The sequence below is a fragment of the Caloenas nicobarica genome, chromosome 29, assembly GCF_036013445.1.
Source record: "Caloenas nicobarica isolate bCalNic1 chromosome 29, bCalNic1.hap1, whole genome shotgun sequence".
In the NCBI taxonomy this organism is placed as follows: Eukaryota; Metazoa; Chordata; class Aves; order Columbiformes; family Columbidae; genus Caloenas; species Caloenas nicobarica.
Genome location: NC_088273.1, coordinates 3,141,577 through 3,158,721, shown reverse-complemented (window position 1 = coordinate 3,158,721; position 17,145 = coordinate 3,141,577). Strand labels below are relative to the sequence as shown.

At 60.0% G+C, this 17,145-nt stretch overlaps 1 protein-coding gene across 1 annotated transcript; it reads left to right on the top strand.

The window, feature by feature from the left end:
* Positions 1-1,597: 1,597 nt before the first annotated feature.
* On the top strand, positions 1,598-16,826 carry LOC135999573 (scavenger receptor cysteine-rich type 1 protein M130-like). The gene is made up of 14 exons (XM_065653137.1): positions 1,598-1,682; positions 8,089-8,403; positions 9,377-9,685; positions 10,576-10,890; positions 11,411-11,737; positions 11,823-12,137; positions 12,485-12,799; positions 13,194-13,244; positions 13,329-13,643; positions 14,060-14,095; positions 14,381-14,518; positions 15,423-15,518; positions 16,192-16,344; positions 16,573-16,826. Exons 1-14 carry the CDS (start codon positions 1,616-1,618, stop codon positions 16,824-16,826), a joined length of 3,006 nt encoding a protein of 1,001 aa, XP_065509209.1. The 5' UTR covers positions 1,598-1,615.
* The last annotated feature ends 319 nt before the right edge of the window (positions 16,827-17,145 follow it).

Genomic DNA, 17,145 nt, shown 5'->3' with positions numbered 1-17,145 from the left:
GTCAGCAGAAGTCCATAGAGTGCACACACTCGTGTGACAGTGTAACCAATGAGCACACAGTGGTGGCGGTACAGGTGTGAGGTCACTGTCAGTGTAACCAATGAGCACACAGCGGTGGCGGTACAGGTGTGAGGTCACTGTCAGTGTAACCAATGAGCACACAGCGGTGGCAGTAGAGGTGTGAGGTCACTGTCAGTATAACCAATGAGCACACAGCAGGGGCAGCAGGAGCTGTGAGGTCACTGTCAGTGTAACCAATGAGCACACAGCGGTGGTAGTAGGAGCTGTGAGGTCACTGTCAGTATAACCAATGAGCACACAGCGGTGGCGGTAGAGGTGTGACGTCACTGTCAGTATAACCAATGAGCACACAGCGGTGGCAGTAGGAGCTGTGAGGTCACTGTCAGTATAACCAATGAGCACACAGCGGTGGCAGTAGGAGCTGTGAGGTCACTGTCAGTATAACCAATGAGCACACAGCTGTGGCACTCGAGGGTGTGAGGTCACTGTCAGTATAACCAATGAGCACACAGCGGTGGCAGCAGGAGCTGTGAGGTCACTGGCAGTATAACCCATGCACACACAGCACTGGCAGTAGGAGGGTGCAGTGCTCACGTCACCGGTAACACCCCATGGCCATGGAGCTCGGTGCAGACCATCCATGTGCTGTCACAGGGTCCCCACGAGGTACCGGAGCTGCCCGGCCCCGTGTCTGCGAGGCCGAAGGAGCAGCCCCTGCAGCCCTGGCTGCAGCCGTCGGGGTGGGGGTGGCTCGGGGGCACCGCAGGGATGTGCCCGGGCACGGCGCCCAGAGGAAACCACAGACTTCCTGCCCGGGCGCCGCGGGGGGAGCGCGGGGGCTGTGGTTTGTGCACCTGCAGGCTGCAGCTCTGATCCACCCGTGGGGAATAACGGCCCCTCGGTGACACACTGACAGGCAGGGACGCATCTGAGCCCCTGGGCTGCACGTCTGCTGCCAGGACAGGGACGTGTCCCAGCTCCAGCTCCTGCGAGGGACCTTCCGTGGGCTCTCCAGGGAGCGGTGGGTGAGCCAGCGCTCCTGGGATGGGGCTCTGCCCTGGGCTAAGGCCCTTTCCCAGCTGCTGCTCCCAGCACTGTGGGGTCTGTCACAGGGGCTGTTTCCTTCCCTTCCTGACACAGCCCTGGTGCAGTTGCAGCCCCATGGGTCTTATAGCACAGGAGTGTTTGGACGCTCTCTACCTCGAGCTCTTGGATAGCCTGTCACAGGACATGCTCGGTGCTCCTGGTCCCCACCACAGGGCTCAAGGAGTAAAAAATTGTTTGCCCCACTACAACCAGCCCTGTCCTGTGACGTTCCACCAGCACAGTGATGTGACACCTGCAGCGGAGCCGTCCCTCATATATGGTCATGAATGGCACTGGAGAAGTTCATTGGAGGACTGGGCTGTGTCGGAGGGGAGATAGCTCCTGATAATGTCTAAAAAGGTGCTGCTGCTTCGATTGGCTCCTCCTGTAGCTGGGGGACATCTGCAGAGATATATTGCCCTCCCGTCATCATTGTTCCCACGAGTCCCTGGAGCTGCGGCAGGGAGTGCGGCACAGAGGGATGCGCCATCAGGGCAGGAGGCTCAGGATGGGCACAGAGGGACTCCTGTCCCCTCAGACGCTGTGGCTGCTCCTCTGGGTCCAGCTGTGCAGGGGTAAGTGCTGACTCCCTTGTCCCACCGCCCAGGGCCAGCGGGTACCAGTGTGGTCATGGGGATCTGTCTGGGAATGGGGTTTCTTTGCAGGTGCTGCTGAGACAAGGGGCAGAAGGTGCTCAGATCCATGGAGCCTGTGCCCTTCCCTGTGCCTGTCTCGGTGGGAGAGAGTATCTCCTTTTCCAGGGCTCCAGAGTTCAGGGCAGCCTGTGCCTGGCTGGATTCACAGATACCCTGTCCTGGGGTACCATTTTGGGCCCCCTTGTTCCCAGCACTCTGCCTCTGGAGCCAGTGGTGGCCTCACTGGTGATGGCAGCACCCAGAGATCCCCAGGCCACTGCCAACCTCTGGGGTGCCCCAGAGGGTTTGTGTGCTGCTCAGCACCCCTTGTTCCAGGGGAGCCCTGACCCCACGAGAGCAGTTTGTGCCCCGCAGAGGGAAGAGGATGGGGACTTCTGCAGTAGGGAGACGTCCTTCCTGGAGGGCCTGGCCCAGTGCAGGGGCTGGGCTGACACCAGGAGAGGAGGGGATGTGAGATTATATGGATGGTCTCAGTGGGAACAGGGAAAGCCCTGGGGCTGGGCCGAGTTTGGATGGTGCTGGGGCAGGTGGTTTGCAGGGGAAGCTGCAGCCCTGGGTACACAGGGCTGTTCAGAGGGTGCTGGTCTGGGGGCAGCAGGTGCCTAGTGCAGGGATGGGTAGTATGTGGGTGGGCATGGGTGGGGCGCAAGTGGCCTTTGGGACGGGAAGAGGTGCCTTGTGTGGTGGGATGGAGAATGACCCAGCCGTGCTGGACGTGGGCACCCCCAGCCTTGCGCAGCTGTGGGGACAGAAGGGACCCTCACATTGCTCTGGGGACAGCCTGGAGGGGAGGGCGCTCCCACCCTGGTACATCTGATTCAGTGCAGGCAGGAGGTTCCCCCAGACCTGCAGCACTGGGGCTCGGCGCTCTCCTGACTCATCCCGTGTTGGTGTTTGAAGGTGCTGCGGAGGTGAGGCTGGCGGATGGTGGCAGGCGCTGTGCTGGGAGAGTGGAGGTGAAACACCAGGGACAGTGGGGGACTGTGTGTGCTTACCACTGGAGTATAAACGACGCTGCAGTGGTTTGTAAGCAGCTCGGCTGTGGGTCTGCTGTTGGAGCTCACCGGTATGGATACTTTGGGGCAGGATCTGGCCCCATTTGGATGGATGATGTCAGCTGTAATGGCACCGAATTTGCCCTGTCTGACTGCAAACATGCAGGGAGGGGAGAACATCATTGTGATCACACTTTTGATGCTGGAGTGACGTGTTCAGGTAAGGGGTCAGCTTGTTCTTCACCTTTGGGGCTGCAGTGGGGGAAGGCACCTAGCTATGCCCTCAGGGAACAAAAAGCATGAGCCACAGAATGTGCCAGTGATGCTGGTCCAACTGCTGAGCTGGGACTGTCATTGCTCATGTTCCCAGTCCCTGGGAAAGCCCAGAGGGAACCTACCCCAGGGTGAACTAACCCTGCCACAGTCTCTGAGCCCCACCTCAGTTGGTGTCTTGGGCTGCACACGAATCCTCCATCCTGCCATGGAGTGTCTGCTGGTCTTTGTCAGTCCCCACTCATTCTGCGAGATCCCAGCCAACAAGGCTGAGGATCCCTGAGCTGGAAACACCAAGAGGGAACATGCCGGCACCCCACACCTTGGAGGAAGAGCATGACAGGGCTGATCACGCTGGGTTGTTCCCCCTCAGGGACATGTGTACATCGATGGCCTTGGAGGGACTTTTCAGAGAGCACGAGCGCTGGGCCCTGGGCAGAGGAGCAGGCGGCACACGGCCCCTCGCTACCCAACCCCAGGGCTTGGCTGTGTGGTCCTGCTCTGTGAGGCTTTAGGAGCTTGGCAGCTACTTGACTCTGGCTGCTTTTTCTGCATCACTGCATGCACGGGCTGGTCCTGGGACATCCCTGGGGCTGTGACAGCCCTGTGCGGACAGGATCCCATGCAGGCAGCACTGACCCCAGCCCAACCCCTCCTGCCTGCCCACAGCTCCCCACACTGACCCATGAAACAGGGTCTTTGCCAGAACTTACTGACTCTCGTCCGTGCTGCTGTCACCCTCTGAGGCAGCGTGAGGCCAGGGGGACATGCGGGTCTCCTGCCCCCTGCCTGGCCATTGGCCTGGGACCTGTGCACCCCTGGGCAGAGCACAGTGTCCCTGGATGAGAACATCCCCCTCGATAAGGCAGGGGAGGGCTCTGGAGAGCCCCAGCCATGATAACAACTGCTCCATTTCTGTGCACTGGGACACCTCCCACCTAAAAGGAACCTCCCAACACCCAGGAACACTCCTGGGGTCAGAGTGAGCTTCTGGTTGCACCCAGATGATGATGGTTCTGCCTGGCCCAAGCTCTGCAGGGGCTGAGCAGCTGCATCTCTGTCATCATCTGGGCCAGTTCTCCTGGACCCCAACTGCTCACACGGCTGCGGTGCTGGGGGGACCGTGCCGGGCAGCACAGAGGAGCTTGTGTGGGAGCCCTTTGTGTGAGCAGCACCTGTGGCTGTGAGTGTGTGGCAGACACACACCTCGGGTGCTCTGGTGGTGTAGACAAGGGGAGGAGGAGTCTTGGATGAGTTTCTGGCACCAGCCCTTCCCCAACAGCTTCCTCTGGGATGTGCAATGGGCACTTTGGCCACGGCTTGCTTGGAGGTGATGTGGGACGTGGGCGTATAACTGCCAGAGGTTCTGGGAACTCCCAGGTTGTTTGGTGGGTTTTTTTTCCAGGATTTGTTCGTCTGGTGGGAGGGAAGAGCCGCTGCTCAGGACGTGTGGAGATCCGTGATGGGGACCAGTGGAAAACTGTTTGTGATTCCCACTTTGGCCCCAAAGCTGCTGAGGTGGTCTGCAGGGAGCTGCAGTGCGGCGTGGCCCTGCCTGTGTCTGGAGGAGGTCAATTTGGAGAAGGGGTTGGTCCCATGTGGGATGGAGAGCTGCAGTGTGTGGGGAATGAGTCCCTCCTGTCCTCCTGCCCCACGGGGTCCTCCAGGGACCAGGCCTGCACTCAGATTAACAGCGCTGCTGTCAGCTGCACACGTAAGGACTCAGGGTGGGGTCTTGAAACCTGGGGTGAGTTCCAGCCTGAGGAGGGGACAGTTTGTGATTGTGGAGACAAGGGAACCGGGGCATCTGTTCCCACAGGCTGACAAAGGCGTGACCTTCCTGGGGATCATAGAGAAGGGCAGGGCTGGGCTGATGCCCAAGGACAAAGAGGGGCCATGGGCTGGGAGGGCTCCCTGGGATCAACATGTTTCTCCACAGTGGATACACAAAGGCCTGAGATGATGATGTGGGAGGTGCCCAGGGTGGACTGTGGTCCATGGCAGCTGGGGACCGTGGGAGAAACAGCAGCAGGTGCTTGGGGATCCCTGGGGACAGGTCTCTTCCCAGGGTGCTGGCCTGGGAGGAGTCGGTGCACTAGTTGGGTCTGCACCAGTGTCAGGTTGAAGGGTCTGTTATGGTAGAAGGAAGCGCCGAAAACGTTGGGGACATAAATGACCCAGCAGGGCTGGAGCTCTTCTCTCCAGCATTGCACAGCCCGTGGGGATACAAGGGACTTCTGCACCATATTGTGGACAGTCTGGAGGGGATGGGGCTCCCACCCTGACAGCCACAGTGCTGCGGCTTGACGCTGATCTGACTGGTCCTGTGTCAGTGTTTAAAGGTTCTGCGGAGGTGAGGCTGGCGGATGGCGGCAGGCACTGTGCTGGGAGAGTGGAGGTGAAACAGCATGAACAGTGGGGGACTGTGTGTGGTAACTACTGGAGCATGAACGATGCAGCAGTGGTTTGTAAGCAGCTGGGCTGTGGGTCTGCTGTTGGAGCTCCTCAGTACGGACACTTTGGGGCAGGATCTGGCCCCATTTGGATGGATGATGTCAGCTGTAATGGCACTGAATCTGCCCTGTCTGACTGCAAACATGCCAGATGGGGTGAACATTACTGTGAGCACATTTACGACGCTGGAGTGACGTGTTCAGGTAAGGGGTCAGCCTGTTCTTCACCTTTGGGGCTGGGATGGGGGAAGGCACCTGGCTGTACTCTCAGGGAATAAAAAGCATGAGCCAGAGAAAGTGCCAGTGATGCTGGTCCAACTGCTGAGCTGGGACTGTCATTGCTCATGTTCCCAGTCCCTGGGAAAGTCCAGAAGGAACCTACCCCAGGGTGAACTAACCCTGCCACAGTCTCTCAGCCCCATCTCGGTGTCTTGGCCTGCACACAAATCCTCCATCCTGCCCTGGAGTGTCTGCTGGTCTCTGTTGGTCCCCACTCATTCTGCCATATCCCAGCCAACAAGGCTCAGGATCCCTGAGCTGGAAACACCACGGGGGGACATGCCGGCACCCCACACCTTGGAGGAAGAGTATGAGATGGCTGGTCACGCTGGGATGTTCTCCCTCAGGACATGCGAATCTTGATGGGGGTAGTTTTCAGGAACTTTTCCTCATGGAGAACACAAGTGCTGGGCCCTGGGCAGAGGAGCAGGCGGCACAAGGCCCCTCGCTACCCAACCCCAGGGCTTGGCTCTGTGGTCCCGCTCTGTGAGGCTTAAGGAGCTTGGCAACTGCTTGACTCTGGCTGCTTCTTCTGCATCACTGCATGCACGGGCTGGTCCTGGGACATCCCTGGGGCTGTGACAGCCCTGTGGGGACAGGACCCCATGCAGGCAGCGCTGACCAGCTGCCCAACACCTTCTGCCTGCCCACAGCTCCCCACACTGACACATGAAACAGGGTCTTTGCCAGAACTTACTGACTCTTGCCTGTGCTGCTGTCATCCTCTGAGGCAGCGTGAGGCCAGGGGGACATGCGGGTCTCCTGTCCCCTGCCTGGCCATTGGCCTGGGACCCGTGCACCCCTGGGCAGAGCACAGTGTCCCTGGATGAGAACAACCCCCTGGAGCAGGCAGGGGAGGGCTCTGGAAAGCGCCAGCCATGATAACAGCTGCTCCATTTCTGTGCTCTGGGACATCTCCCACCTAAAAGGAACCTCCCAACACCCAGGAACACTCCTGGGATCAGAGTGAACTTCTGGTTGCACCCAGATGATGATGGTTCTGCCTGGCCCAAGCTCTGCAGGGGCTGAGCAGCTGCATCTCTGTCATCATCTGGGCCAATTCTCCTGGACCCCAACTGCTCACACGGCTGCGGTGCTGGGGGGACCGTGCCAGGCAGCACAGAGGAGCTTGTGTGGGAGCCCTTTGTGTGAGCAGCACCTGTGGCTGTGAGTGTGTGGCAGACACACACCTCGGGTGCTCTGGTGGTGTAGACAAGGGGAGGAGGAGTCTTGGATGAGTTTCTGGCACCAGCCCTTCCCCAACAGCTTCATCTGCGATGTGCAATGGGCACTTTGGCCATGGCTTGCTTGGAGGTGATGTGGGATGTGCACATGTAACTGCCAGAGGGCTCTGGGAACTCCCAGGTTTTTTGGTGTTTTTTTTCCAGGATTTGTCCGTCTGGTGGGAGGGAAGAGCCGCTGCTCAGGACGTGTGGAGATCCGTGATGGGGACCAGTGGAAAACTGTTTGTGATTCCCACTTTGGCCCCAAAGCTGCTGAGGTGCTCTGCAGGGAGCTGCAGTGTGGTGTCACCATGCCTGTGTCTGGAGGAGGTCAATTTGGAGAAGGGGTTGGTCCCATGTGGGATGGAGAGCTGCGGTGTGTGGGGAATGAGTCCCTCCTGTCCTCCTGCCCCACGGGGTCCTCCCGGGACCAGGCCTGCACCCAGATGAACAGCGCTGCTGTCAGCTGCACACGTAAGGACTCGGGGTGGGGTGTTGAACCCTGGGGTGAACTCCAGCCTGAGGAGGGGACAGTTTGTGATTGTGGAGACAAGGGAACTGGGGCATCTGTTCCCACAGGCTGTCTGAGATGTGTCGTCCCTGGGGATCATAGAGAAGGGCAGGGCTGGGCTGATGCCCAAGGACAAAGAGGGGCCATGGGCTGGGAGGGCTCCCTGGGATCAACATGTTTCTCCACAGTGGATACACAAAGGCCTGAGATGATGATGTGGGAGGTGCCCAGGGTGGACTGTGGTCCATGGCAGCTGGGGACCCTGGGAGAAACAGCAGCGGGTGCTTGGGAATCCCTGGGTACAGGTCTCTTCCTAGGGTGCTGGCCTGGGAGGAGTGGGTGCTCTAGGTGGGTCTGAGCCAGGGGCAGCTTGAAGGGTCTGTAATGGTAGAAGGACGTGCTGAAAGCTCTGGGGTCACAAACTCCCAGCAGGGCTGGAGCTGGTTGCCCCGACCTTGCACAGCCCATGGGGATACAAGGTACCTCTGGCAACATATTGGGGACCGTCTGGAGGGGAGGGGACGCCCACCCTGACACCCACAGTGCCGGGGCTGGAGGCTGATCTGACAGGTCCTGTGTCAGTGTTTGAAGGTGCTGCGGAGGTGAGGCTGGTGGATGGCGGCAAGCGCTGTGCTGGGAGAGTGGAAGTGAAACAGTATGAACAGTGGGGGACTGTGTGTGGTAACTACTGGGACATGAACGATGCAGCAGTGGTTTGTAAGCAGCTGGGCTGTGGGTCTGCTGTTGGAGCTCCTCAGTACGGACACTTTGGGGCAGGATCTGGCCCCATTTGGATGGATGATGTCGGCTGTAATGGCACCGAATCTGCCCTGTCTGACTGCAAACATGCAGGATGGGGTGAACATGACTGTATTCACATTCTTGATGCTGGAGTGACATGTTCAGGTAAGGGGTCAGCCTAATACCTAACTTTGGGGCTTGGATGCAAGAATTGACATGTTGGTGCTCTCAGGAGAAAAACAAACATGGTAGATCTGGGTCCAGTGTCGCCAATCATGCTGCTGAGCTGGTACTGTCATTGCTGGTGTAACTGGTCCCTGGGGAAAGCTGTAACATCCCTGTGGGGACAGGACCCCATGCAGGCAGCGCTGACCAGCTGCCCAGACCCTCCCACCTGCCCACAGCTCCCCACACTGACCCATGAAACAGGGTCTTTGCCAGAACTTGCTGACTCTCATCCGTGCTGCTGTCACCCTCTGAGGCAGCGTGAGGCCAGGGGGACATGCGGGTCTCCTGCCCCCTGCCTGGCCATTGGCCTGGGACCTGTGCACCCCTGGGCAGAGCATGGTGTCCCTGGATGAGAACATCCCCCTCGAGCAGGCAGGGGAGGGCTCTGGAGAGCGCCAGCCATGATAACAACAGCTCCATTTCTGCGCACTGGGACACCTCCCACCTAAAAGGAACCTCCCAACACCCAGGAACACTCCTGGGGTCAGAGTGAGCTTCTGGTTGCACCCAGATGATGATGGTTCTGCCTGGCCCAAGCTCTACAGGGGCTGAGCAGCTGCATCTCTGTCATCATCTGGGCCAGTTCTCCTGGACCCCAACTGCTCACACGGCTGCGGTGCTGGGGGGACCGTGCTGGGCAGCACAGAGGAGCTTGTGTGGGATCCCTTTGTGTGAGCAGCACCTGTGGCTGTGAGTGTGTGGCAGACACACACCTCAGGTGCTCTGGTGGTGTAGACAAGGGGAGGAGGAGTCTTGGATGAGTTTCTGGCACCAGCCCTTCCCCAACAGCTTCCTCTGGGATGTGCAATGGGCACTTTGGCCACGGCTTGCTTGGAGGTGATGTGGGACGTGGGCATGTAACTGCCAAACGGTCTGGGAACTCCCAGTTTCTTTGGTGTTTTTTTTCCAGGATTTTTCCGTCTGGTGGGAGGGAAGAGCCGCTGCTCAGGACGTGTGGAGATCCGTGATGGGGACCAGTGGAAAACTGTTTGTGATTCCCACTTTGGCCCCAAAGCTGCTGAGGTGGTCTGCAGGGAGCTGCAGTGCGGCGTGGCCCTGCCTATGTCTGGAGGAGGTCACTTTGGAGAAGGGGTTGGTCCCATGTGGGATGGAGAGCTGCAGTGTGTGGGGAATGAGTCCCTCCTGTCCTCCTGCCCCACGGGGTCCTCCCGGGACCAGGCCTGCACCCAGATGAACAGCGCTGCTGTCAGCTGCACACGTAAGGACTTGGGGTGGGGTGTTCACAGAATCGCAGAATCACAGAATGTTAGGGTTTGGATGGGACCTCGAAAGATCATCTAGTCCAATCCCCCTTCCAGGACAGGAACACCCAGGTGAGGTTACACAGGAAGGCGTCCAGGCGGGTTTTGAATGTCTCTAGAGAAGGAGAATCCATAACCTCCCTGGGCAGCCTGTTCCAGTGTTCCGTCAACCTCACTGAGAAGAAGTTTCTTCTCAAATTTAAGTGGAACCTCTTGTGTTCCAGCTTGAACCCATTACCCCTTGTCTTACTGTTGGTTGTCACCGAGAAGAGCCTGGCTCGATCCTCGTGGCACCCACCTTTTATATATTTATAAACATTGATGAGGTCACCCCTCAGTCTCCTCTTCTCCAAGCTAAAGAGACCCAGCTCCCTCAGCCTTTCCTCATAAGGGAGATGCTCCACTCCCTTAATCATCTTTGTGGCCCTGCGCTGGACTCTCTCCAGCAGTTCCCTGTCCTTCTTGAACTGAGAGGCCCAGAACTGGACACAATATTCCAGATGAGGTCTCACCAGGGCAGAGTAGAGGGGAAGGAGAACCTCTCTGACCTACTAACCACCCCCCTTCTAATACACCTCAGGATGCCATTGGCCTTCTTGGCCACAAGGGCACAGTGCTGGCTCATGGTCATCCTGCAGTCCCCCCAGTGTTGAACACTGGGGCTGTGCCAGGGGTCTGGGAACAGAGGAAGAACCAGGCTGGGTGGGTGTAGGACTGAAGGGATCATTGTACTGTCTGCAGCATGAAAACCATGCACAAGAAGAAAGGCATGTGTCCCTTTGGACTGTGCACTGACTACCGAGGCTACAAAAGCACCAACCCACCCTCTCTCCTCCTCTGTCCCCAGAGTACACAGCGTTCAGGCTGGTGAACGGCAGCACAGCGTGTGCAGGGAGGGTGGAGGTCCAGGTGATGGGGACCTGGGGGACCCTCTGTGCCTCCCGCTGGGATCTCTCAGATGCCCACGTTCTGTGTCATCAACTCCACTGTGGGTTTGCTGAGTCCATTCCTGGAGCAGAGTATTTTGGGAGAGAAACCGGCCCTGTCTGGAGAGACTTGTTCCACTGTGATGGGACTGAAGCCCACCTGGGACAGTGCCCAGTGACCACCCTGGGGGCCTCCCCGTGCTCCCACGGGAACAACGCTGCTGTCATTTGCTCAGGTGAGTGCTGGGAAAATGGTGCATTAGTTCCATTTCCCTTTGTGGGAGACATGGCCACCCAAAGCAGGGGTCCCATGGCAGCATCAGGCTGAATTTCTCCCTGGAGGATCCCTGGGGGGCTTTCCCTGCTCACACTGACTGCTCTGCTCTGGTAGAGCTGAGGTCTGAACAGAGGCAGACACCTGTCCCCAGGGCAGCGCCTCAGGCCCCAGCACCACTGCCAGGCCTGTGTTCCATAGGATGAGCCCAGGACAGGTCGGTGGGGCTCTGCGCCATCCCTGTGGCTGCAGACAGCCACATCCCATCCCCACAGAGAGCCCTGCAGAGCCTCATCCCACCACCCAGCAGCAGCAGACCTGGGTGTGAGCTGCAGACAGGGCTTGGGCTTTGCCCTGGCTTCTCATCAGCACAGGGCTCAATCTTGTCCTGTCTGGTCAGACAATCCCCCCTTGCCCTCCTCCCTGGAGGCTGCCGTGCTGCCCGGTGCCGCTGATGGCTGTGGCTCCTCTGCTGTCCCCAGGCCCAGCCGACTCTGCGTCCCTGCGGCTGGTGGGCGGAGGGAGCCGGTGCGACGGGCGAGTGGAGATCTTCCAGCGCGGGACATGGGGCAGAGTCCTGGACGACCAGTGGGACGTGCAGGAGGCCAGCGTGGTGTGCCGGCAGCTGCGGTGTGGAGAGGCAGAAAAAGCCTACAACCCCCCAAAGCCTGAGCGAGGGACGGGCCCCGTGGGGCTGCGAGGCGTCCGATGCGCAGGGCACGAGGCCAGCCTGACCCTCTGCAACACCTCCCTGCCCGGGAGTGTGCTGTTGGGAAGGGTTGTGGAGGACGTGGGAGTCATTTGCTGGGGTGAGCGGTGCTGCACGAGCCCCGAGATGATGGAGTGGGGGGGCAGCCACCCCCTGACAGCACCTGGGGTTTCTCCCCACTGCAGGGAGCCGGCGGGTCCGGCTGGTGAACGGGTCCGGGCGCTGCGCAGGGAGAGTGGAGATCTACTACCAGGGCAGCTGGGGGACCATCTGTGACGATGGCTGGGACCTGTCTGATGCCGCCGTCGTTTGCCACCAGCTGGGCTGTGGAGGGCCGGTGGAGGCGGCCGGCTCCGCTCGGTTCGGGGAAGGCTCCGGGCACATCTGGCTGGATGGTGTGAACTGCTCTGGGTCCGAAGCTGCTCTCTGGGACTGCGCTGCCGGGCCCTGGGGGCAGCACGACTGCGGGCACAAAGAGGACGCGGGCGTCATCTGCTCAGGTCTGTGCTGGGAGATGTGCTGGGATCCTGGCTCTTGGAGAGGCTGGGATGCAGGGAAAGCCGGGCATGGCCAAGGCTGTCCCTGGCTGAGCCCCTGCCTGAGCCCGGCCTATGGACACGCATGCACGGGTGCCCTCAGTCCCACTGGGGTCCCTGGGGAGCTCAGCTGTCCCCCAGGGTGAGTGGGCAGAGCAGGGCTGTGTGTCCATCAGGGACTTCTCTCTGCCCTGGCTGCAAGGGGGACTTGCTGGCCCTGCCCTGCCTGCCTGGGGGCCTGGGGAGTGCAGAGGTGTCCTGGCTCCCACAGCCCCAGACCAGCCTGTTCCTCTTGCTGCCTTTCCTCCCAGAGTTCGTGGCCCTGAGGCTGGAGAACAGTGACGGCTGCTCCGGGCGCCTGCAGGTTTTCTACAACGGGACGTGGGGGAGTGTTTGCTCCAACTCGATGACTCCTGACACGGTGTCGCTGGCGTGCAAGGAGCTGGGCTGTGGGGACGGAGGATCCCTGGAAACAGATCTGCCCTATGGCAGGGTGTCTGGCCCTGCCTGGCTGGATTATGTGCAGTGTGGGGAGAAAAACAACTCTTTTTGGCAGTGTCCCTCTGCTCCCTGGGACCCACAGTCATGCGATGACCTGCGAGATGAGACCCACATCACCTGCAATGGTAATTCTGAGCCACTTGGGTCCGGTGTCACCCCAGCTTCTGCTCCCCTCTGGGCACAGCCAAATGCAGAGAAAGAGCTTGGAGGGGTTTTTATTTCCATGTCAGACTCTTCTGCTGCTGGTGGCACAAACATGACCACAGCTCTCAGAGCCCCACACGTCCAGCAGCACTTGCCACCCAGCAGTGCCTGGGGGAGGCAGTGACATCTCCAAGTGAGGTCTCAGCAGAGACCAGATGGGGTTCAGAGGAGCCTCCCCTCCATGGACACCCCCTGCTGCTCTGTGACCAAGATGGCACACACAGGCATGACCAGAGCTCAGCCCCGCTCTCTTCTGCAGAATCCCCCAAGCCAGCCCCTTCACCATAGTGTTTCCTTCTTCAGGGAGACGCCCAGAAATGCCCCCAGAGCCTTTGGCCCCGTGCCCCAACTCCACCAGCTGCACAGGTAGGGAGCTGCTCCTCTGTGTGCTCCTCTTGCCTGGCAGGGCTCTGCTGTCTGAGTGCCATGGCAGCTCTTTGCCTTCTCCAGACAGGGAGAAGATCCGTGCCGTGGGAGGCGAGGACGGTTGCTCGGGCAGAGTGGAGCTCTGGCATCACGGCTCCTGGGGGACAGTGTGCGATGACTCCTGGGACATGCGGGATGCCCAGGTGGCGTGCAGGCAGCTGGGCTGTGGCCCCGCGGTGTCTGCCCTGCGTGAGGCTGCTTTTGGGGTGGGGCAAGGCCCCATCTGGCTGGAGCGGGTGGAGTGCCGGGGGACGGAGTCGTCTCTGCAGGACTGCTGGGCCCGGCCTGGGGACGGACGTGCTTGCCGGCATAAGGAAGATGCTGCCGTGCGCTGCTCGGGTGAGCTGGGGCTGGGACCCCTTGCTCGGGTATTGGCAGGGAGCTGGGGAAGGCCTTTCACCCGCTTGGTCCTGGCACAGCCCCTGAGCTCCCGAGAGCAGGAATGTTCCTGTGGGGTGCAGCAGCCTGGTGCCACGCAGGGAGCAGCCTCGGTGGAACTGGATGTCCTTGGGCCACTGCCCGTGGGGCCCTGCAGCTCCAGGGCCATCCCCTGGGCTGCCTGTGCCACCCTGCCTGCCACCCAGAGCAGAGGCCACGGGCCCTGTCCTGGGTCCCTTTCTAGCACTACATGAGGGGCAATTTGGCTGGGATGTGTCAGGGACACCAACAGACACACATGGGTGTGTTGGAGGGGAGGCTCCCTGTTATGTGCACTCCCACCCTCTCAGCCCGGATCTCCTTTTCCTCCTCTGCAGCTGCGCCCAGGACAGCAGCATCCCCACCCCAAGCAGGTAACTTGTCCTCCCACCAGGGCTGGGTATCCCAGGGCCAGACTCTGACCCACAGTTGGGTGGAAGGGGCTCCTTGTTGGAGTGTGAAACTCCCAGGAGGAGGCACTGGGGTGTTTGTGTGGGGGTTGAGGAGGGCTGTAATTCACTCAGCAGGGTGGAAGCTTCTCCATCACTCCCCCCCAGTGCCCTCCACTGCCTGCTGCCTTGTGTGATGGGGGTCAGGACTGGTGCTGCCTCCACCTCTCCCAAGGCTGGTGCTGTTCTTCCATGTTCTTGCCCATGCAGATCCCACCCGGGGCCGTCCGGCTGTCAATGGGAGGATCTCAGTGCCCGTCATCATCTGCATCATCCTGGGGGCCCTTCTCTGCCTGCTCCTGGCCCTGCTGGCCGGGCAAGTGCTCAGAGCCAGGGCTGGGCGCAGAGGTGGGTCCTTCCACAGAGGTCCCAGTGATGCCTCCTGGAAGGGCTGTGGGTGCTGCGGGGGGTCAGTAAGGGGCACAAGCAGAGCTGAGGGGATGAGACTGTGTGCTGCCACCTGTTCCACGCACCTCATTGACTGTCTGGCCATCGGGCACCAGCAGCAAGGGGTGGAGAGAGCCCAGAGGTGGTAGGAGCAAGAGATGGGGCAAGGAGAGAAATGGCAGAGCAGGACCAGGGAACATTTTATCCTGGGGGAAATGTTATCCTTGGGGAGATATTATCCTGCGGGAGATGCTGTCCTGTGGGAGATGTTATCCTTGGGGAGATATTATCCTGGTGGAGATGCTATCCTGTGGGAGATGTTATCGTGGAGGAGATGTTATCCTGTGGGAGATGTTGTCCTGGGGAGATGTTATCCTGGAGGAGATGTTATCCTGGAGGAGATGGCCAAGGCTGGCAGTGCTCTGGGTAGTGCTGGAGGGTGGTCTGGAGAAAAGGAGAAGACAGGAGGAACACAGAGCAGCAGGGCCCATCTCCACGGTGTCAGGCTCCAGGCTGACCCTCTGCCCAGCCCTGCCTGCCCTTGGTAAGGCTGGGGCCCTACTATGGACTCATGGGGCAGACAGGGGTCAGCTCCATGTCAAACGGAAACATGGGAGCTACTCTGGGGGGATGACCCAGGGGCCAGAGGGGCTTGGGCGCTGTCTCCAAGGGTGTGATGCTGCCCCAGATCATCTCCACAGTGATGTGGCCCTCACTGGGGATGTGGCAGCTGTTCCTGGACAGCACAGTGGGGCTGTGCTGTTGGAGCAGTCCTGGGCTGGGCCAAGGAACAGGTCTGGGAGAGCACAGTGCGGTCCCATCGCCTCTCTGCCTGTCCCTGTGCCAGCCCTGCCTCTGTCCCCAGGCTCCAGGACAGCCCAGGAGCTCTTCCCCGAGGCCGTGTATGAGGAGGTCGGTTACAGCCCAGTGCAGGAGAAGCAGGCGAGGTTTGGTCGCTCAGGTGGGTGTGGGCACATCTGCAGGACCCTTTCCCCTGGCCCCACCCCAGGGCTGATCCTCTGAAGCCCCCAGCCTGTGGTCCCTGCAGTGCTGGGGCTGTGTGGTCTGTGGGGAGAGCACCCAGGTCCTGGGCCCGGGAGAGGAGCTTCCTCCCAACCAGCTTTGCCCATCGCAGCTGGGCAGCCCCTTTCTTCCTGCCCCTGCACCCCACTTGACCAGTGAGGGATGAGCTGTCCTGGGGCAGCTCTGGGAGCACCTTTGAGACAGAGCTTGTCCCAGGGGAGCAGGTGAATTCCCAGCCCTTCTCCCCATGCAGCCCCAGCTCTGTGGGTCGCCCTTCCCCAGCAGTGCTGGCCATGAGCCACATCAGTGGGCTCGCTCCATAACACCCGCTGCACATCTCTCCAGCCTCCTCTTCAGAGCAGTCCCTGACCCGGCTGCAGCCCTACCCTGGTTACCGTGAGGAGGAGGATGGTCTGGGATCAGCACCAGGTAATGAAGCAGGAAGGGGCTGATCTGCCTGCAGACAAGTGATGGACAGAGGTGTCACTGAGTGTCACTGTCAGATGGGGAGGACATGAGGGTCTCCTGTGCTGCTGCCAACACCAGTGCCTCCCATCCTCTGCTCTGCAGGATGTATCTTCTCACTGTCACCAGCTCCCCTCTCTTTTCAGATGTTCTTGTTACGCATGGGGATGACCCAGCAGAGGGCTATGATGATGCCAGGGAGGTTTCTCACCCTGAGGAAGATGATGCCCCTGGACAGGGAGCTTGGGAAATGCCCAGGGTGCCAGAGGAGGGAGCAGGACCCAGGGATGCACCCAGAGGTGAGAGGGAAGTTCAGCGCTGCTGGTTCCTGGGGTGCCATCCCTGCTCACACCCTAGTGCTGCTGTACTGAGACCTAAACCTCCTGGGAAGGGGGAACCTGCCCCAGGAGCTTCCCATGGAGGGACTGAAGGGTGGGAGAAGGAGCTGAATGTGGTGAGGAGCAGGGAGGAAGGTGGTGCACAGACCCCATGGGGTGAACTGCAATGTCCTGCATTGCTGCTTGCAGAGGGCAGCCTGTGCTGCCAGAGAAGTGCCGGGGTCCCTGGAGCTGAAGGAGACACCTCGTCCCTGTCCCCGGGGAGCATGGGCTATGATGATGCTGAAGAGATCTCTCTGGCACATCCTTGTGAGGACACAAAGGCTGTGACAGAGCTGGGTGCACAGCAATCCCTGAGCCCCCGGCCAGGAGAGCCCATCCCTGCTGTGCAGGTGGGTGCAGCCGGGAGGGAGGAGAGGTCTGTGCAGCTGGGAGAGCCGTGAGCACTGGGGAACTGTCTCCCTTTGCCCATGGGCAGCAGAAACAGCCCAGAGTTTCCTCCATTTTTTCCCTGTTTTTACAGTGTGCATCATATTTGTTCTCATTAAAAGTCTCAGTGGACTTTAGCCGGGATCTGGTTTGTGTCTGCTCAGGCATCAGGAAATCTTCCTGAGTTTGTTCAGGGGCAGCAGAGAACAAAGACATGGCGGTGGGGAAGGGGTTTGTCTCAGGGACAGCAGGTTTGGGGTCAGGCTGTGGGGCTGGTAGAGCCCGTGGTCCCTGTGGAATAATCCTGCTGACAGAGACGTTCCCATCCTGCTT